The sequence below is a fragment of the Pelophylax lessonae genome (assembly GCF_965119305.1).
Source record: "Pelophylax lessonae genome assembly, chromosome: 6".
In the NCBI taxonomy this organism is placed as follows: domain Eukaryota; kingdom Metazoa; phylum Chordata; class Amphibia; order Anura; family Ranidae; genus Pelophylax; species Pelophylax lessonae.
The window spans coordinates 11,405,785-11,427,904 of NC_138773.1; the positions used below are offsets into that span (position 1 = coordinate 11,405,785).

At 44.8% G+C, this 22,120-nt stretch overlaps 1 protein-coding gene across 1 annotated transcript; it reads right to left on the bottom strand.

Moving 5' to 3' along the window:
* Positions 1-1,013: 1,013 nt before the first annotated feature.
* LOC309558400 (3-oxoacyl-[acyl-carrier-protein] reductase FabG-like) lies at positions 1,014-18,481 on the bottom strand (the record flags this gene model as incomplete). Its single annotated transcript, XM_082261474.1, has 8 exons — positions 1,014-1,169; positions 6,223-6,286; positions 11,251-11,287; positions 15,757-15,826; positions 16,543-16,636; positions 17,525-17,703; positions 17,987-18,157; positions 18,353-18,481. The coding sequence occupies 8 exons, from the start codon at positions 18,479-18,481 to the stop codon at positions 1,014-1,016; spliced, it is 900 nt and encodes a 299-aa protein (XP_082117600.1).
* Between the last annotated feature and the right edge of the window lie 3,639 nt (positions 18,482-22,120).

Sequence of the window (22,120 nt, forward strand, 5' to 3'; positions counted from 1 at the left end):
TATTTTTAGTTAGTTTTTGTTGATGTGTTTTTGGACTTAATTACTTATCACTTTATTCCACTGTTTGTCACTTTGGTGCTACACATTTTGTAAATATAGTTTATAAGTTAGGCATATTGCTTATCTGTGCCAGCGGCCACTTCATCACAATGCAGAGATACATCTTGTTACATACATATTTAAAGCGGAGTTCCACCCATTTTTGTGTTTATTAAAAGTCTTTTACTGAATACTTTTAATAAACACACGCTCACCTGTCCCATGGTCCAGCGATGTGGCCAGCGGGAGCCTCAGTTCTCTCACTTTGCTCCCCACGGCGCCGGCATCTCTAGTGTGGGCACCCGGCTGTGACAGCTTGTGACTTCACAGCCAGGTGTTCATTGCACATGCGCGAGTCACGCTGCGCGTCCTGAGTGGACTGACAATCTTCTGGGACTTGTGACGTGTCCCAGAAGATTGCAGGGAGGGAGGGAAAGAGAAGAGCTTCTGCTCAAGATGCCTGGGTGGCCCAAGAGTAAGTAGAAGTGGGTACCTGTCAAATCTAAGAACCAAATTCCCCCCGAAAAAAATTGACATGCCGAATGTGGTATGTGAGGGGGTCAGGAGGCCTTAAAGCGGAAGTTCCATATTTGGGTGGAACTCCACTTTAAGGATTTTTTGTTCCATCATTTGGGACTCATTTATTTAGAAGACACTGTTTTAGTTGAGCTGCCTCACACAACTTACATATAACACAACATTTACTAACTTACTTCATACCAGTATAATATTTTCTATGCACATACATAAGGGGTTCTAATGCGTCCCTGTCTGAACAAATAAATAGAACAATATGCACTAACTTTGAACTGATTCCTCATCACTAACCATGGACAGGAGGAAATGAAGGTAAATGTTAGATTAGAGATTGTGCAAAATACGGACTGATTTATGGCAGGCATGGATTGTTTTAAGGGGAATTACATATTTATTGATTGCACACAAACTCAGGCTTCCCTATGGTATTATGATTTTCATGGACTCATAACATGTTCGCCACCATCCACAAGCAATGTCTCTCCAGTGATAAAAGACGCTGCATCCGACGCCAGGAATGCAATTGCTCGGGCCACTTCCTCCACTTTGCCAGGCCGCCCCAGGGCGTGTGTTTCCTTTGTGCGCTTCAGGAACTGGAAAAGAGAAGGAGCTGAGAGATCAATGCCAAGACATGAGGTGAGAAGAAAACGAGGGATCAATGCCAAAAACAGGAAAATAAGGAGCCAAGAGGTCTATGACAAGAAATGAGGAGAGAAAGAGCTGATAAATCAATGTGAGGACACAAGGAAAGAAGAAGCTGAGAGATCAATGCCAATACACAAGAAGAGAGGGAGCTGAGAGGTCAATGCCATGAAAGAGGAAGAGAGGGAGCTGAGAGGTCAATGCCACGAAATAAGAAGAGAGGGAACTGAAAGGTCAATGCTAAGATACAAGAAGAGAGGGAGCTGAGATGTCAATGCCAAATACAAGAAGAGAGCGAGCTGAGAGGTCAATGCCAAGATATGAGAAGAGAAGGAGCTGAGAGGCCAATGCCAAGTACAAGAAGAGAGGGAGCTGAGAGGTCAATGTCAAGATACAAGATGAGAGGGAACTGAGAGGTCAATGCCAAGATACTAGAAGAGAGGGAGCTGAGAGGTCAATGCCAAGTACAAGAAGAGAGGGAGCTGAGAGGTCAATACCAAGTACAAGAAGAGAGGGAGCTGAGAGGTCAATGTCAAGATACGAGACGAGAGGGAACTAAGAGGTCAATGCCAAGATACGAGAAGAGAGGGAGCTGAGAGGTCAATGCCAAGATACGAGAAGAGAGGAAGCTGAAAGGTCAATGCCAAGATATGAGAAGAGAAGGAGCCGAGAGGCCAATGTCAAGATGCAAGATGAGAGGGAACTGAGAGGTCAATGCCAAGATACAAGAAGAGAGGGAGCTGAGAGGTCATTGCCAAGTACAAGAAGAGAGGGAGCTGAGAGGTCAATGCCAAGATACAAGAAGAGAGGGAGCTGAGAGGTCAATGCCAAGTACAAGAAGAGAGGGAGCTGAGAGGTCAATACCAAGTACAAGAAGAGAGGGAGCTGAGAGGTCAATGTCAAGATACGAGAAGAGAGGGAACTAAGAGGTCAATGCCAAGATACGAGAAGAGAGGGAGCTGAGAGGTCAATGCCAAGATACGAGAAGAGAGGAAGCTGAAAGGTCAATGCCAAGATATGAGAAGAGAAGGAGCCGAGAGGCCAATGTCAAGATACAAGATGAGAGGGAACTGAGAGGTCAATGCCAAGACACAAGAAGAGAGGGAGCTGAGAGGTCATTGCCAAGTACAAGAAAAGAGGGAGCTGAGAGGTCAATGCCAAGATACAAGAAGAGAGGGAGCTGAGAGGTCAATGCCAAGTACAAGAAGAGAGGGAGCTGAGAGGTCAATGCCAAGATACAAGAAGAGAGGGAGCTGAGAGGTCAATGCCAAGTACAAGAAGAGAGGGAGCTGAGAGGTCAATACCAAGTACAAGAAGAGAGGGAGCTGAGAGGTCAATGTCAAGATACGAGAAGAGAGGGAACTAAGAGGTCAATGCCAAGATACGAGAAGAGAGGGAGCTGAGAGGTCAATGCCAAGATACGAGAAGAGAGGAAGCTGAAAGGTCAATGCCAAGATATGAGAAGAGAAGGAGCCGAGAGGCCAATGTCAAGATACAAGATGAGAGGAAACTGAGAGGTCAATGCCAAGACACAAGAAGAGAGGGAACTGAGAGGTCATTGCCAAGTACAAGAAAAGAGGGAGCTGAGAGGTCAATGCCAAGATACAAGAAGAGAGGGAGCTGAGAGGTCAATGTCAAGTACAAGAAGAGAGGGAGCTGAGAGGTCAATGTCAAGATACAAGAAGAGAGGGAGCTGAGAGGTCAATGCCAAGTACAAGAAGAGAGGGAGCTGAGAGGTCAATGCCAAGTACAAGAAGAGAGGGAGCTGAGAGGTCAATGCCAAGATACGAGAAGAGAGGGAGCTGAAAGGTCAATGCCAAGATATGAGAAGAGAGGGAGCTGAAAGGTCAATGCCAAGAAATGAGGGGAGAAGGAGATGAGAAATCAGTAGGGGGACACAAAGAAAGAAAAAGCTGAGAGGTCAATGCCAAGAAATAAACAGAGAAGGAGCTGAAAGATCAGTACCAAACACAAGGAATGAAGAAGCTGAGAGATCAGTGCCAAGACATAAAGAGAGAAGGAGCTGAGAGATCAATGCCAATAAATACAATGGGGTTGATTTACTAAAGGCAAATCCACTGTGCACTACAAGTGCACTTAGAAGTACAGGACATATCTCTTAAGCCAGCCATGGATAGATCAAAAATTTGACTGGTTCAGCAGGAACTATCGACATCAGTACAACCAGCCTGTGGTGGGGGGGGGGGGGGGGTTGTGTGATCACTGCCAGTAGCTATAGTCGCCAGCAATGATCTTTGTATTCTGCCTGTAGGGAAGGCCCATGGTTGGAGGAAAGAAAATTGCATAATGTATGGCCAGCCTAAGGATCAACATCGTTCAGTGGTTAAAGATTAACTCCAGGCACGCAGCTAACTACTCAGATTAAATATATCTATTGAAAGCAATTTTTACTGCTCTTAAGCTCATTACTTTATTAAATGTAATTTTTTTGAATGCAAGCAGTGTATCTCCCTGGATTTTACCTGACACCAGCCTCTTGTAGTCCCTATATAGCAGAGCTCAGATTGGGGGAGGCACAAGGAGCCAGTCAGGTGTGCTACATAGCGAACATGCTGAGAGATGAACTCATCAGTCTGCCGCTTCTCCATTCACTTTTCATTTACAGCCTGAGGGGAAGGAACAAGACCGATAAGTGTTACTGAACTGCAGCAGGGAAAAATCTGGTCTTTTTTTCCTCTGCAAAACAGGGCTTTGCTATATGACAAACCTGTGTTAAGCTCAGGACTGGATGGACAGAAGTATTATCCCTTGGCTGATAAAACTGGCCTGATTGTGAATTTAACTGTTTGCCAGGAGTTTAGGGATGATGATGAAGGCTCTAGTTCAGGGTTTCTCAACCAGGGCTCCTCCTGAGGTTGCTGGGGGTTCCTTTAGAAATGAGCAATTTCTGCCTCTCAGTTCCCAATTACACCATTGTTGCTTTTAGCTATCTGTAAGGGGGGTAATTGTTCCCAGTGATGACGAATAAGAAGCATTCTTCCCACTGACAGTCACACTAATGTATCACGAGTTGTAGATTTTAATTTTTAGCAGGGGTTCCCTGAGACCAGAAATTTATTTCAAGGGTTCCTCTGTGTTGAAATGGTTGAGAAAGGCAGATCTACTTGTATTATTTGGCCTCGGATGAGAAATGTACATCTAGAATATCCCAGTTAAAATTTGCTGAGCCTTCCTGTTAAAGCATTTGTGGGTACTTTAGAAATAAAAATGGGATTTGTTACCCAAGAGCCCCAAAACACTACATAAAATCCTTAGACAGACCATATTAAACAGGATGACAGCTCTGGATCTAATCTTTTTAACAGTAAGTCCTATATTTCTATTATCAGAGGTTTTCTTTACATTCCCCAGTCAGACAGAAAGAACGCGGCTAAATTATGATTATTATTAGAAGTTGGAGGCCACGTTCACCAACAAAGTAAAGCAAATGATTTGCTTAACAGTCATGTGTACAGACCCCATATAGTTCAGTACACTTTGTTGGACCTTGGATCTTGCCCTTATATAGACCCAAAAATAGCCAGTCATGGAGGTATGGTACAGGTAGTGATAGTGCTCTCCTAAAGACGTCACTCTGACGAAACATGTAGGCCGGGGCATAGAGCGCAATTGCGTTGCTCCCGGTTTTCGGATCCTCAGCCCGTGGTACGCATGGCATTCCAGACATAGTATTTCCTATATGATTGTTTACTTCTCCATTACTGTGAGTTTTTGGCTTTACTGGCAATAAATTCATAAAACAGATTTACATAATGAGATGTCTCTTTGTCCATCTGTTTCTTGTATGAGCATATCCACTGACTGCACAGAGTAAAGAGTAGAAGGGGAGACCAAACTTACCTTTTTAAGGAATCAATTACACAAACTGCCTTTTGCCCCTGCGGGGGTGCAACTATTTGGTGAGTGTGGACCCAAAAGTGGGGAGCACAAGTTATTTCACCTATTCACTAGCTTAAAGCACAAAGTCACTTTGGACTGGGACAGTTTACTCTGGACTCATTTTCTGTGATCGGCTGTGGGAATGGCACGGGCAGCAGGTTAGAGGAGGAACTTGGAAGTTCCTTCCATTCTCCTTCTCCAAGTCCTCCACTCTGAAGGTCAGGGCCTGGGGGCGGGGCAACCAATGTGCAAGGCGCAACTTGAGCAGTGAGCAGCAGTGCACCTGATTGGTTAGGACACTGGCGCAGTCCTACCAACCAGCGGGTAGCGAGGGGGAGTGCTGTGACTGACTGCCCCTCTGTGGACCCTGCAAGGACTGCTCATGGACACCAGTGTCTGTGTACGGACCCCTTGCTGATCCCTGCTCAAATTACTATTATTACGTTTTTTTTTGGTAAAGTTTTTTTTGCACCTATGCACTTCAGCAATATATCAGATAGGTGAAGGTCACATAAGTTGATTATGTGATTCCTTTTTTGGGGTCGACATACAGTATATTAGATTAGGCTCTTTTAAGTTTAATTTTTTATTTTAATTTCATTTTTATATATTTGTATGTTGTTGCATAATGCTTCTTGCACATATGATTTTTCCACAGGACACTGTTGCACTTTAAATCACATTGGATGAACCTAGGTTGTAGATAAAGGGTGAATTAAGATATGTGATTCAGTGTGATTCATATGTGATTCAGTTTATCGCTGTTGGTTATTTTCTTAATACATATTCATTGTGTTTTGATTCATACTGTAATGTCATCCTTTTATGTAATACGGGATTTAAAGGGGTAGTACATGACAATTAGCTCACTTTTTATATTTATATTTGTATACGCTTACATTGGGGCAGCGCCAACCATACCTCTTTCTATCTATACTTTCTATATTCTCCACCCCTGGTGGGGTATTGGAGTAAAGCAGCAGCCACATTCTAGGTCCTAAGCGTGGAATTCAATATCCAGCGTGCTCTCCATTGTCAGGCTAGAAAAATGGATGTTGGATGTCTCAATAGTCATACATATGGTAAGCTCCTCCATCAACGTACCTCCTCGTACTGCTCTTCACTCATTCCGGCCCGCTTGTGAACTTCAGTTACAATCACCCCCGGACTGGAAGAGAACCAGAGACAATGTCAGCTTGAGAATGAAAGAGAAGAATGATTACCCTGTAATGTTGTCAAGATATGAAAACATATTGAGGACTCTTAAAGACTTTTATATTCCATATTCATATATCCATATTCAGTATAGCAGTCTAGAGTCCCCTCTTAATCCCTGAATGTACTTTCAAATAATAAGTTTAAAATCATAGTTTTAGAATTCAGTCTTAGTCTGTTTTTGTTATGTTGTCTTTATTATGAAAATATGTCAAGTATAACATGAGATGTTCTGCCAACAGAACTTCCCTAACTTCCCGGAATAACAGATAAAAAAATATATTGGCTTAGATAATTATAGTTCCAGTAACCGGCCATTAATTGCATATTATCCATCAGTTTTAATTGTCATGTTGATCTATAGTCACTCATCCTGCTTTTCGGTCAAGATGACCAAGAACTTTGCTAAATAATCAACAAAGGATGTATTATGAAATATTGTGTAATCTTGTATGACCATGTTTTTGGACCTATGCCCGCCATAGGCTATAATGTAATAATTGGCTATAAAAGGATGTATCAAAAATGTATAAGGCATCACATGCTCTCTCTCTCTCTCTCTGTATGAGATGTGGTCCTTGCGCAACTATTCTCAGTAAAGCTTACCTGAACAGATGCAAATTGATTGGCGTAAATGTCCTTCATTAAACGACTCCTCATAACAATGTCACCTTCCTTCCTTACGATATATAGCATCTTGGGAAAAGTTTTAGCCAACTGATCCCAACAATAACCACAACTTTTGCTCAATATTTAGAATTTTTTTTATCCGATTTTATCAAGTCAGTATACAAACACTGAGCAAAATTATAAAACGCAACACTTTTGTTTTTGCCCCCATTTTTCATGAGCTGAACTCAAAGACCTAAGACTTTTTCTATGTACACAAAAGGCCGATTTCTCCCAAAATTGTTCACAAATCTGTGTAAATCTGTGTTAGTGAGCACTTCTCCTTTTCTGAGATAATCCATCCACCTCACAGGTGTGGCATATCAAGATGCTGATTAGACAGCATGATTATTGTACAGGTGTGCCTTAGGCTGCCCACAATAAAAGGCCACTCTAAATAAATTAACTTTTTGATGATATTCTAATTTTTAGAGATGCACCTGTATATAATGCATGCTGATGTATAAGCTTTATCCATTACAATGGCTGAAAATTCATACAGCAATATAGTATAAAATTTGTAATTTCATTACTTAACTACTTGCCTTCTGTGCACTTAAACACCCTTCCCATCCAGACCAATTTTTAGCTTTCAGTGCTCGCACGCTTTGAATGACAATTGCGTGGTCATGCTACACTGTACCCATATAAAATTTTTATCATTTTTTTCACACAAATAGAGCTTTCTTTTGGTGGCATTTAATAATCTCTGGGTTTTTTATTTTTTATAAAAAAAAAAGAAAAAAAAATTTTGAAAAAAAAAAAGTTTCTTATTTTTTGCGAGTAAATTTTGAAAATAAATAAAATTTTTCTCCTTCACTGATGTGCGCTGATGAGGCGGCACTGATGGGCACTGATAGGCTGCACTGATGGGCACTGATGAGGTGGTACTTATGGGCACTGCTGAGGTGGCATTTATGGGCACTGATGAGGTGGCACTGATGAGGAGGTACTAATATGCCGCACTGATGAGCACTGATAGGCGGCACTGATGAGCACTGATAGGCGGCACTGCTGGGCACTGAGAGGTGGCACTGCTGGGCACTGAGAGGTGGCACTGACGGGCACTGAGAGGTGGCACTGACGGGCAGCACTGATGGCAACTGGCGGGCGGCACTGATGGGCACTGGCGGGCAGCACTGATGAGCACTGGCGGGCAGCACTGATGGGCACTGGCGGGTGGCACTGATGAGCACTGATGGGCGGCACTGATGAGCAGCACCATCAGTGCCCACACTCAGTGCCCATAGTGCTGCCAGTCAGTGCTCATCAGTGCCTAGATGAGCAGGCACTGATGGGCACTGACTGGCAGCACTATGGGCACTGATTGTGTGCACTGATGGGGGGCACTGATGGTGGGCACTGTGGGCATTGAAGGTGTGTTTGGTGTACCTCTGGTAATCAGGGCACTGGTGATCGGTGCCCTGATTACTTTTTTCTGTGTCCCCGGCGCTGTGCAGCTCTCCCTCCTTCCTCACACGCAGGCTCTGTGTGAGGAAGGAGCGCCGGCGATGAGAGATGATCTCATATGTTTACATATGAGATCATCTCTCATTGGACGGCTTGATCACGTGGTGAATGGCCGCTGTGATTGGCCATTCACCACGATCTGTGATCGGCTGTGTCCAAGGGACACGGCCGACACAGATTCCCCCCGATGCGCGCTCGCGGGAGCGCGCGGGGGGCGTGTCACTGGGAGGCCGTTTAAAAACGGCCTCCCGAAAATTCGAGTCCGCGCTGCAGCCGTATATAGGCTGTAGCGCGGACGGCAGGAGGTTAAAAATGATCCAGCCTCCTAGCTAGGGAAACTTCATTGACTCTAAGTCAGTCCTTGCCCAAGCTCCCCATGTAGTATCCTTTCCCTTTCAAGTAAACAAAAAATGCCCAACTATCAGTATAGGCTTTTGCCTTGAGTCACCCCATTTCATGGAATCAAGGCTCTGAGCCTTGCCACCTCATCCCATTAAACCCAAACACATATGCATTACACAGGTTCTGAGGCTAATTTATTGCAGATAATGCACCAAGTTTAATTACCACCTTAATCAACCACAGAACTTGTGTAATTAATATGTGTTCAGTTTTAAAGGGATGAGGTAGTCTACCTGCAGGTCTTCCGTAAAGCCCTGGCATTGAATTGAAGGCTTCTTCCCACCCAAATCTCTTTGAAGCCTTTGGACTCCAGACCCTGATCCAGGCTTTCCAAACCCGTAAAATACTGACAAACCAGTCTTTTCCACTCAGACACAACACTCCAGAGCCCAAACTGGAACCTTTAGAATCCTGTGTGCCCTCTGCACGCACTGGCACAGTGGCAGGGTCTAGCGCGGTCACAATATATATATATACATACACAGTATCTCATAAATGTGAGTACACCCCTCACATTTTTGTAAATATTTCATTCTATCTTTTCATGTGACAACACTGAAGAAATGACACTTTGCTACAATGTAAAGTAGTAAGTGTACAGCTTGCAAAACAGTGTAAATTTGCTATCCCCCTCACAATAACTCAACACACAACCATTAATGTCTAAACAGCTGGCAACAAAAGAGAGTACATTACAAAGTGACAATGTCCAAACTGTCAATATTTTGTGTGGCCACCATTATTTTCCAGCACTGCCTTAACCCTCTGGGGCATGGAGTTCACCAGAGCTTCATAGGTTGCCACTGGAGTCCTCTTCCACTCCTCCACCTTCCATTTGATGATGCCCCACAGATGCTCAATAGGGTTTAGGTCTGGAGACATGCTTGGCCAGTCCATCATCTTTACCCTCAGCTTCTTTAGCAAGGCAGTGGTCATCTTGGAGGTGTGTTTGGGGTTGTTATTATGCTGGAATACTGCCCTGCAGCCCAGTCTCTGAAGGGAGGGGATCATTGCTCTGCTTCAGTATGTCACAGTACATGTTGGCATTCATGGTTCCCTCAATGATCTGTAGCTCCCCAAAACCGGCAACACTCATGCAGCCCCAGATCATGACACTCCCACCACCATGCTTGACTGTAGGCAAGACACACTTGTCTTTGTACTCCCCACCTGATTGCCGCCACACACGCTTGAAAGCATCTGAACCAAATAAGTTTATCTTGGTCTCATCAGACCACAGGAGATGGTTCCAGTAATCCATGTCCTTAGTCTGCCTGTCTTCAGCAAACTGTTTGCGGGCTTTCTTGTGCATCATCTTTAGAAGAGGATTCCTTCTGGGATGACAGCCATGCAGACCGATTGGATGCAGTGTGCGGCGTATGGTCTGAGCACTGACAGGCTGACCCCCCCCCTCCCCCCCGCCCCTTCAACCTTGCAGCAATGCTGGCAGTGCTCATACGTCTATTTCCCAAAGACAACCTTGGGATATGATGCTGAGCACGTGCACTCAACTTCTTTGGTCAACCATGGCGAGGCCTGTTCTGAGTGGATCCTGTCCTTTTAAACCGCTGTACGGTCTTGGCCACCGTGAGAGCAACAACCCCTTTTTTCAGATCCTCAGAGAGTTCTTTGTCATGAGGTGCCACGTTGAACTTTCAGTGACCAGTATGAGAGAGTGAGAGCGATAACACCAAATTTAACACACCTGCTCCCCATTCACACCTTGTAACACTAACAAGTCACATGACAGCGGAGAGGGAAAATGACTAATTGGGCCCAATTTGGACATTTTCACTTAGAGATGTACTAACTTTTTTTGCCAACAGTTTAGACATGAATGGCTGTGTGTTGAGTTATTTTGAGGGGACAGTAATTTTAAACTGTTATACAAGCTGTACACTCACTACTTTACATTGTAGCAAAATGTAATTTCTTCAGTGTTGTCACATGAAAAGATAGAATAAAATATTTACAAAAATGTGAGGGGTGTACTAAGCCCCCGTTCACACTGGGGCGACCTGTCAGGCGACCTGGTCGCCTGACAGGTCGCCGTAGGTCGCCTGGCAAAGAGAAGCTGTGGAACAGTTCTAATAGGAGCAACACAAGTCGCTCCGACTTAGAAAAAGGGTCCGGAGCTTCTTTGGGGCGACCTGCATTGACTTCAATGTTATGAAGTCCGTGCCGGCCGCTCCAAGGAGGTCGCCCCTGTGAGGTCGCCCCGGGAAGTCGGATCGCCCAGTGTGAACGGGGCCTTACTCTTGTGAGATACTGTATGTATGTAGATATATATATATATATATATATATATACACACGTATATACACCCTGTATATATACATAGTGTATATATAGTCATGTTTTGACAATTATACTCACCAAATAGCATTGACTCGGACCTGCTTACTACCCAACTCTGTAGAAAAACAAAAACACTGTCAATGTGATTTTAAAGTAAGACTTCTATTAAAAGAAAATAAAAAATAAAAAAATATAACACTATGTTTGGCATCATGTCACATTGCATACAGTTATTTTTAACCAAATGTAGCGGAATTCCCAGCCGTTTTGCTGGCTATGGGTGCGCCAGGGTTACCGCTAGCAACAGCAGCACAGTTAGGCATATTCTCCAAGTGTGAGCACTGAGACAAGAATAAGTCCGGTATCTTTGGGTTTTTAGGTTTATTGAGAACTTGGATGGGAGAAGAGATGAGTGGGATACTCTTCTGGCTCAACTATGCACAATATTAGGGGGACAACTGAAGAAAATGCCTGCTGACGCTGACTTGACGCTGGCTGAATGGCGGTCATCGCCGGTTGGCGCTAATGAACGCTGATTTTCGGTCTATTAGCACTAAACTGACTCCTGTCACCTTCTTGTGGCATAAAGTCCTTGTAGAAGCTCTCTTAACACTTTCCTGTGAGGTAGCTACTTGTACATCCGCTGAACACTTGTACGCTTCAGGGCCCGCACCAGCAAACTCTTTCACACACTTATCTTCAGGGCTTAGACTCTGGCACCCCCTTTTCTAAGCCTTCTCCTGGTTAGCTGGCTCCTGGATCCCTCTGACCTTCTGGAGTGGTCCCCTCTCCTAGGCAGACCCCTGGGTAGTTTACAGTACTCACGACACTGCTTTCCTGGAAACTTCTGCCCCAGCAGCTCCACTCGGTCCACAGCACACTGGATCCCTCTCTGCAGTCCAGCTCAACCTTCCGTCCTCTAGGCCGACCGCCAAGGACACTTTCCCCACGTTGAGAGGAGGAGAGACAGCCGTCATCCTCCTCCTGGGACTCTGCTTCCCACACCCTGTCATGTGCTCCCCTCAGACTTATACCCCATCCAGGGCCAGATTAACGTAGGGGCTATTGGAGCTGCAGCTCCAGGCCCCTACTTTAATAGAGGCCCATTAGGGGCAGACTGATTGTTCGGCTCAGGGCCAGTAGGGGGGCTACATGAGAGGCTCCTGCCACCTTCTGCAGCAGGGGAAATGTGACAGTGGGAGGTTTATGGGTGCGGTGGTAGGAGCAAATACAAGCACCAATCACCCTCTTTGACTCTCTATGAAGCAGCTGAAAGCTGTTCTCCTCTTCTCCCTCCTGCAACTTTCAGCTGCTTCCTTTGTGAGCCATAGAGGGAGATCAGTGCTCATAATTGCCCCCACCCCCTGCACCATTCACCCCAGACTGTCCATCAGATTCCCCCTGCTCTCTGGGTTACTGATTCTTACCGTTTACAGATTGTGTTCATTCATACCTGAAGCCCTGAACCACCAAAATCCCCAGCACCAGGCCCATGATGTTCTTAATCCAGCCCTGACCCCATCCCAGGATGCACTGTGGCATATTCTGCCCTCTGGGATGGATACAAGCCAGAGGCGTAACTAGAACCTTCAGGGCCCCGATGCAAGAAACCACGAAGGGCCCCCCGGACCCCTGGCTGGGGCCCTTCCCTTCAAGCCCCGGGCTCTTCCCACTGATCCTGGGGCCCTTTACTCCGCTTGCGGGGCCTTTTATTGCGGTCCCACAGCGGGTCCCTTTCACAAGTTTTACAGTGGGCCCCCTTCCTGCCATCTTGGGGCCTCCCCACGGTGGTGAAATGCCAGGGCCCGGTTGCAAGTGTGACCTTTGCGATCCTGAAAGTTTACCCACTGGTGTCAGTAGTTTTTATTTTTTGGTATTTTAATTGTATTATTTTTTATCATTTTATTTTATTTTTTTACAATGTCACTGACTATGACTCTGCCCATTTAGAGAAGCAAGGAGCTGGTAAATTACATATTTACCGACCCCTTCCTGGTTCTCTATTGTTACACATCCCCTGCAGCAGCCGGCAGGAAAGGGGAGGGATCACAGTGGGGGGGGGGACCAGGGGAGCACACAGGGGCCCAGAGACAGCAGAACACAAGTGAACTGGATAGGAGGAGTGGCGGGGGCAGCATACAGAGGATCCAATCTCCTCCGTTTTCTTTCTGCAGCTACAGGAGGAAAAAGGAGGACAGTGATTTCTCTACATGCTGCCCCCGCCTCCCCTCCTATCCAATTCTGGGCCCCCTGGAGCATTGGGCCCGGTTGCAATCGCAACCCCTGCAACCCCTGTAGTTACGCCCCTGATACAAGCCCTGGTGTGCTATTGGTCAGGTTTCCTCCACTGTCCAATGAGAGCCCTCATAGGACATAGTGGGGAGACTCCCCAGGCTCAACAGGCACACCTGGGAACACATGACAGCCTAGCTGAACAATCAAGGCCCCCCTGATAAGCAGACAGGGCCACCCTTATACTTTTCCTAGCATCTACCTAGGAGGGTGCTACACAAATATTTTTTTAATCAGTTGTATAGTTTGTTACTTTGAGATTCTGTCAGCTTTCTTTTACAGACTGATAACATTAAGCCCCTGATTCTCAACTAGCAACAGTGTTGTCAGCTTGCTGTTCAGATTATTTTAGTTTGCAGTTGGGCTGCCTAAATGTGCTGAGCATGCTTTCTGCAGACCTGACAGGCACCTAAGGGCTAAAAGAAGGAGCCTGACAACTAGAGGTGTAACTAGAACCTTCAGGGCCCGGTGCAAGAAGCAATGAAGGGCCCCCTTGATCCCTGGCTGGGGCCCTTCCCTCTGAGCTCAGTGGCAGAACACCAGGGCTCAGTCACAAGTGCGACCTTTGTGACCCTGGTAGTTCCGCCACTGGTGTTACTAGTTTTTTTATTTTTGTTATTTTATTGTTTTCTTCTTTTTTTACCATTTTTTTTTTTTTTTTTTTTTTTACAATATTATAATTTTTTTAATTGTTTTTTAGGACCCCCACTGGGGGTTTTGCTGAAATATCAGGGGCCTAATCAGACTCCTGACATCTCACCTTTGAGACAGAGAAAAGAGATTGAGGACAATCCATCTTTGCAGCCTCAGCAGCACAGAATTAATGGACAGGAATAGATCTGTACAGAGGCTTCCCGTTCATCCATAAACTGAATTATATTAAGCAGTAAATTCGCTATTGTCACAAGGATCCTCCTCCTGGCCAATCAGGAAGCGGGTCCGATACGCGCTTCCTGATTGGCCGAAAGACAAACCCCATGCCATTGGCCAAGGAGGAGGCGGGAGGACTGAGGACTCGAGGAGACGCCGGGGGACTGAAGAGAAGCCGCCGCTACAGGTAAGTGCACTGGTCTCGGGGGGGGGGGGGGCTTGGCACGCTGTTTACTCTGCATTGAAAGGGGGCACGCTGGCATCTCTGTGCATTGAAAGGGGGCACGCTGATCTCTGTGCATTGAAAGGGGGCACGCTGGTCACTCTGCATTGAAAGGGGGCACGCTGGTCTCTCTGCATTGAAAGGGGGCACGCTGGTCTCTCTGCATTGAAAGGGGGCACACTATACCTTAATTACCGAAGGCCCCTTTCACACTTTTGCGACCTCAAAGTCACGCAATTTTTTACAGCGTTTTTTGCCGCAAAGCAATGCCTGTTACATTTTTCTGTTTGCGCCCCCCCAAAAATGTTGAGCACCAGCCGCCACTGCACGCTGGCATCTCTGCATTGAAAGGGGGCACACTGGCATCTCTGCATTGAAAGGGGGCATGCTGGCATCTCTGCATTGAATGGGGGCACGCTGGCATCTCTGCATTGAATGGGGGCACACTGGCATCTCTGCATTGAAAGGGGGCAAGCTGGCATCTCTGCATTGAATGGGGGCACGCTGGCATCTCTGCATTGAAAGGGGGCACGCTGGCATCTCTGCATTGAAAGGGGGCACGCTGGCATTTCTGCATTGAAAGGGGGCACGCAGATCCCTATGCATTGAAAGGGGGCACGCAGGACCCTGTGCATTGAAAGGGGGCACGCTGCCTTTATTACTGAAGGCCCCTTTCACACTTTTGTGACCTCAAAGTCACACAATTTTTTACAGCGTTTTTTGCCACAAAGCAATGCCTATTACATTTTTCTGTTTGCGCCCCCCCCCCCCCCCAAAAAAAAAAAAATTGAGCACCAGCCACTGGGGTGGGTTACATCAAGTGAATACAGGTGTAATCATAATTTCATTCATTATATTTATTAATTTGTGTTATTTTTATGAGCTTTGTTAAGGGTTCACTAATAATATATAAGCTGCCTTTATGTGTACTTTAAAAGAGAAATATGGCCAAGTACTTCTATTAAAAAGCTTTCACATGCAGCAGTTGCTAACTCTTCTCTAGCCTAAAATAGCTAATAATACAGTCTTGTTTTAGATTACAACATAGAAAAGTCAAATACATTCTGAATATCTACAATTTATATCTTCATTGAGCTTTCATGCGCCACCAGCCACAAATAAAGCTCATATTTGGGATTATTTCACCTTGACTGGCAAGTCATTTCTCAGGGTTTAAATGGAGATTGTATTCTACTCACCAAGGGCAGCACATCTGGTCATATGATCTACCGCCGACTTGGACATGCAGTAAGCCACGACGCCCGGGACCTCGAAAACAAATAGGGAGATTTAGAAAATGCTGGCTCATAGGTTGTCCTTTGTTTAGAAGTCATTTGAAATTTACATTTTTGGAGTTCAGCTCTCATTGGTGCACGGTGTGTAATAGCAATAACACATTTTTATAAAGTTTGCACATTAATAAGCTGACATCGGTTTGGACAATAAATGGTTTGGTCATCATATCTCCTTGCTGGCATTCTTTATGTATTTGCTGTAGGCTGACCCCCATAAGGAGGTCCTGTGTGTTCCTCTACAAAACAGTGATTGGTAGCAAGGGACTTGAAAATTAGGGAATTTCCCAAACCTCAGATATTTTGGTCCTGCAGATTTGTCCAATCAGCATATAAATCATAAATGACAAAAGACAAACTGACACGCAGATATTCAGAAGAATCCAAAAAATCCAAGAATGATTTCAGTCATCACCAAATAAATCATAATTACTTTTTTAACCACAATTAAAGAGGAGAAGAAAATAACTAATTTTTTTGACTATAAAAAATAGTGGATATGTTTGTATTGCAGGTATGTGTTTATACGGTATATTAAGTGGTCTGGTTGAAAATTGGAAAAAAGGTGTAGTGTAGTATAGAAGAAGCAGAAGCACAATAGGTGCACTGTATCTCACTCAGAAAAAAAATAAATTAATATTCTGCAGCCATTATCTATTTCTTATGCAGGAGAGAGAAAACTCAAACTCATACCGAACACTGGCCTAAGACGCTGGATACGTTGACGATGTTTCCTTTGGTCTTGATGAGATGAGGCACTGCCAGTTGTGACAGATAGAAAAGAGACCTGGAAAAGTACAGAGATGAGGGAATAACTTTACAATATACACTCACTTCCTGTTGTGTAAAATCTAAAAGGATACAAACATGAGCAGAGCATAATAATTCCAATCAGTTGGTCTAAGAAAATAATAAATACCCAAAGATGAATACATTTTACACCCTTCCAATTGAGAAAATTGAAAATGCAAACAAATGAGAACAATCGCAATATTCTGGAACAGAACGTATTAAAGCAAAACCTCTGTCAGGAAGTGACTGTGTATGATGTCATCTAGTGGTAACATGAGGTAATGACAGAAAACAATGCCAGGGCTTCTTTTGACATGGTCCTTAAGCTACTTATCATGAATAATTCTGGAATCAGTGTTTATACTGGAAACTGAACTTGGTACATGAATATGCAATCTCTTGGTATTCCTAACCTAATACTGTTAACTGAATTTAAAATTCACAACACAATACTGGAAAGTCCAGTTCTGTGTAGTGTCTGATTGTTTAAAGAAATTGCCAAGGATGGTATTTCAGTTATAGTAGGAGTCTGGTGACTTACTCAGTGCAAGGATGGTGGAAACCCCTCATTATGGGCACAGATGGTTTGTAAATCAGGAACTGTAGGCTCCAGAGAAGTCCCGTTCAGCTCTCTTGCCTCCCAGAAAGGGTTATCTCCACTTTGTAGCCCTTTGTAGGGTCCCTCTTGACTTTTAGGCCCTTCTAGTGGCCTCTCTCAGCTCTTCAACCCTGCACAAGGTTCTTTTTAGCTCTATGAGGTTCTGTGAGACCTATTGTGGCTGTATAGCCCTCTAAGGTTCCTAGTTTATCTCTATGGACCTTGCTTGGGCCCCTTTTTGGCTCACTCTGGGGTATTAGTAAATATTTGAGGCCTTCCTCTCACCGCACATTGGTGTTCATCACACGGTCATAGTCTTCTAGCGTAGCGTTCTCCACTGACCCGATCACCTGGATCCCCCCACAGTTCACCAGCACATCCAGCTGTCCAAAGTAACTGACTGTCTCTGCTACAATCTGCTGGATGACCTTCTCATCTGTTAGATCTCCGGAGACCTGGAGGGGCTGTGGGGAAAAAGAGAATGTGTAATGACCAGATAACCAAGGGGGACAAAGGACATTGGAGGAGTGGAGGAGGTGGTGTGACATGAATGTGATACATAGAAGGGGATGATAATACATGTCTCATACACAGGACAAAATAAAGGGACAGTATAATATATAATCAATCACACTTACAGAAGAGATGAGGGGACACTATGAAATGTAACACACAATGGATGAGGGGATAGTAATGAAGGACACACCCATGGTAAACACACAGAGTACATATGAAACATCCTGCCACCTTCAAGCCAGAGATCTCTTCACAGCGTTGGGCCGTCTCCTGCAACTTCTCTTGGTTTCTTCCGTTTAGGCTCAGTTGGGCCCCTAGACCAGCAAAAAGGATAGCGGTTCCAGCCCCAATCCCAGAGCTTGCTCCAGTCACCAGGCACACCTTCCCCTGCAGGGATACCACCTGAAAATGGGCACAGAATTGAGGATTAACTAAAGAGGGACACAAAAACCAGGAACTGCTACAGACAATTTATTTCATGTGTGACCAAGATAGGGGAGGATAGATAGTTTTGTGCACAGCACATCTCCTGTGCCACTAGCTGCAGACATAAGACTGAGTCCCTGTTCCCTGAGCATACAGCTGGGGGGCCATTACCTCAAGGACCCAGAGATAGATGCCCCCCTCTATCTGCTGTAGCTTGCTTATCCACCTCTGGACTTGCAGTAGATGGGAGGATTCCTTTAGAAGTTTGTGAAACTCTGACATCTGTTGTGTCCTCTCCATTCTGCTCACAGGCAGAATTTGTTATTTATTATAAAATGTTACATTAGCCAACAAAACACTTCATATCACACATACAGTTACAGTTCACACTCATGTTGATAATGTCCACCTGCATTCTGTAAACACAACATAATGTTTGTAAAAAGGGACACTTTCCCCACAGAGCCAAGATGGCTCTACAGAGGGTCAAACAGCAGTGATGGGCCCCATGAAAGGCCAAATAGCCAAGGTAGGATCCAGGGAGGGTGTAGGATCAAGACGAGCACCATTGAGGGCTTTAGAGTTGACAGGGGCCCTAGTGAGAGAGTCAAGAGGGACCCCACAGAGGGCCATAGAGTGGAGTTGGTCCCCGATAAACAAAGAAGTATCCAACATAGAGCTTGAGAGCCTAGAGGGACCCCAGAGAGGACCAGATAATTTATCAGTGGTGGGAAATGATGCCAGTTTGTGAAATGTTGACACCTGTTGTGTCCTCTCCATCCAACTCGCACCCAGCAATTTGTATTTACAGGAATACCTCACATCACACACAGAGTTGATTCATGATGACACTTTCAACCTGCACTCTGAAACACAACACATTCCTTGGAATTGATAAAGACTGGCGCAGACAGATTTCATGTACCTGTCTAATACATGTACTTGAATTTTGTGCAGCACCACTTTTAGAAAGCATGCGAGACACTTTCAGAAAACTTGTCTGCTCCAGTTTCTCTCTATACACCAAAAGAGAGTTGATCTTAATTAACACCACTTTCATAAGATATAAAGGGGGAGAGCTGGACCTCCTATCACTGTTAGAAATGGCAGCGAGGCAGGAAAATGTCATCATAATGGGGACTTTAATTATCCTGATATCGACTGGGCAGAGGGAACAGCTCACTCTTGAAGGCCATGAATGTCTTGCAGGACAACTTCATGTCTTACTTGGTGGATTCTCCAACTAAGAAGAATGCATTGCTAGATTTATTAAATACATGGGATCTAGCGATCACAGGATGATCATATTTAACATAAATCATATAAAAAAGAGGCATGAGGGTAGTACAAGAACTCTAAATTTCAAAGAGCAAACTCTTCTGAACTGTGCTCGATACTACAAGACATCAATTGGGACCTAATCCTAGAAACATTGAACGCCAAGGAAAAATGGGAATGTTTTAAGAGCATATTAAACAAAGGTATCACACAGTGCATTCCAATGGGTAATAAATATAGAAGAGTGAAGGTTAAACCTGGGTGGCTAGACTGTAATGTAAAAGTTTCTAATAGTGAGAAAAAAATGGCCTTTAAAAAATATATAAAGTGGAGGGGGCATTGTCAGCATTCCAACACTACAAGAAATGCAATAAGAAGTGTAAGAATGAAATCAGGGCAGCTAAAAAAGACTACGAGAGACATATAGCAGAGGAGAGTAAAAAAAATCCCAAGGAATTCTTTAGATATATTAACAGTAAAAAAGCGAAATCAGAGCATGTTGCCCATATTAAAGACGTTGAAGGGAGGATGTGTCATGGACTTGCAATAGTGTTTGGGAAGCTTACCTGCCCTTCAAGTCTGTATTAGAGGTCAGACTGCACTTCTGGTTCCTTTTTATCACCTCTACTTCCTGTTCCTGCCCCACCCCAGGTCATCACAGGAAGTCTATATTAACCAGTGCACTGCATGTCTGCTTTGCTGTTCAAACTGTCAGGTAACCTGTGGCCAGGTGACAACTGCACCCTGTTGGAGGCAGGGGCGCAGCGCAAGGTAGTGAACCCGATAGCAGACTACAGATGAATGTATGTATACAGTACATTAAGGTGACCAGATGTCCCTGGTTTTTGGGGGGACTGAGGACACTGTCCACAGACCAAACCTGTCCCCGGTTTTGTCCCCAGATTCAGGGCCAGAATACCGTAGACAGGGCATCCAATGCTGGCTGAGAAACAGCCTGGTGGCTCGAAGGCCGAAATCTCTGTATATTATGTAGTCCTGTGCCCAGCGCTCTTTGTATTATGCAGTCCTGTGCCCAGCGCTCTGTGTGTTATGCAGTCCTGTGCCCAGCGCTCTGTGTGTTATGCGGTCCTGTGCCCAGCGCTCTGTGTGTTATGCAGTCCTGTGCCCAGCGCTCTGTGTGTTATGCAGTCCTGTGCCCAGCGCTCTGTGTGTTATGCAGTCCTGTGCCCAGCACTCTGTGTATTATGCAGTCCTGTACCCGGCACTCTGTGCATTATGCAGTCCTGTACCCAGTGCTCTGTGTATTATGCAATCCTATACCCAGTGCTCTGTGCATTATGCAGTCCTGTACCCGGCACTCTGTGTATTATGCAGTCCTGTACCCAGTGCTCTGTGTATTATGCAGTGCTGTACCCAGCGCTCTGTGTATTATGCAGTGCTGTACCCAGTGCTCTGTGTATTATGCAGTCCTGTACCCAGCGCTCTGTGTACTATGCAGTCCTGTGCCATCTGCCAATTAAAAAAATGTAATACCAAAAAGAAAAGAAATATTCAGCACTGAACCCTAACTAGTTTTAAATAAGATCAGCAGTTAAGCACTAAAGGCAATCCTAAAAATCCTTTCACACTAGTCTAAAAATCAAAGTGCAGCGCAATCTCAACAATTTCTCATAAAGATGCAATAGAGTTCATAGAGCCATATATATGATGATTTCAAATAAACTCATAAAGTGCAATGCAGTCCATATACTGTATCCATATTAAATAGAAAAAGTCCCATAAAGCAAAATGCAAGATGATATAGACAGTCTCTAATTAACGTTCAGAAGCCCAGGTGCTGTTAGTTGTAGCATGCAACAACACACATAAGGTGCTTAGTCCCACCACCACAGCTCTCTCTGCCTCTCACCTCCACAATGCGACCCTATAGGGTCACTGAGCATAGATAATACACTTGTACTGGATCCTCCTCCTTTCCCCCTGGTTCCAAACGGACTTCATCCGCATCAAGATGGATGTTAAAAATAAAGGACAGGATCTAAGTGCCCACTGTTATGTATGGGCATTTATTCAAACACAAATCATTGCACTTACATGATAAAAGTAGAGTCCATGCTTGTAATAGTACATAGAACACAGTGGTAACGATGAGGTTGGCGCCTCTCTGCCCTCTCTCACTCGCTTCCGGGATAGCTACGGGTCATGTGACTTCCCCCGTGCACGTTACGTCAGCTGACGAAGTCCCGCCTACCAGGACGTAACGCGTCTGTCATTCTCCCTGGTGTAACAGCAGAGATAATACGATCCTGCTATGTAGGATCGTATGTCTCTGTGGTTACATCACAAGCCATGCCCCTCGACAGTTAGAACCACGCCACTAGGGACACATTTAACCCACTGATCACTAATAAAGTTAACCCCTTCCCTGCCAGTGTCATTTTTACAGTAACAGTGCATATGTATAGCACTGATTACTTTAGTAATGTCACTGGTACCCCCAAAAGTGTCAAAAATGTTAGTCAGGGGTCCGATCTGTCCGCCGCAATGTCGCAGTCCCGCAAAAAAAGAAAAAAAAATCGCAGATTGCCGCCATTACTAGTTTAAAAAAAAAACAATAAAAATTACAGAAATCTTTCCCGTAGTTAGTAAACGCAATAACTTTTGCGCAAACCAATCAAAATACGCTTATTGCGATTTTTT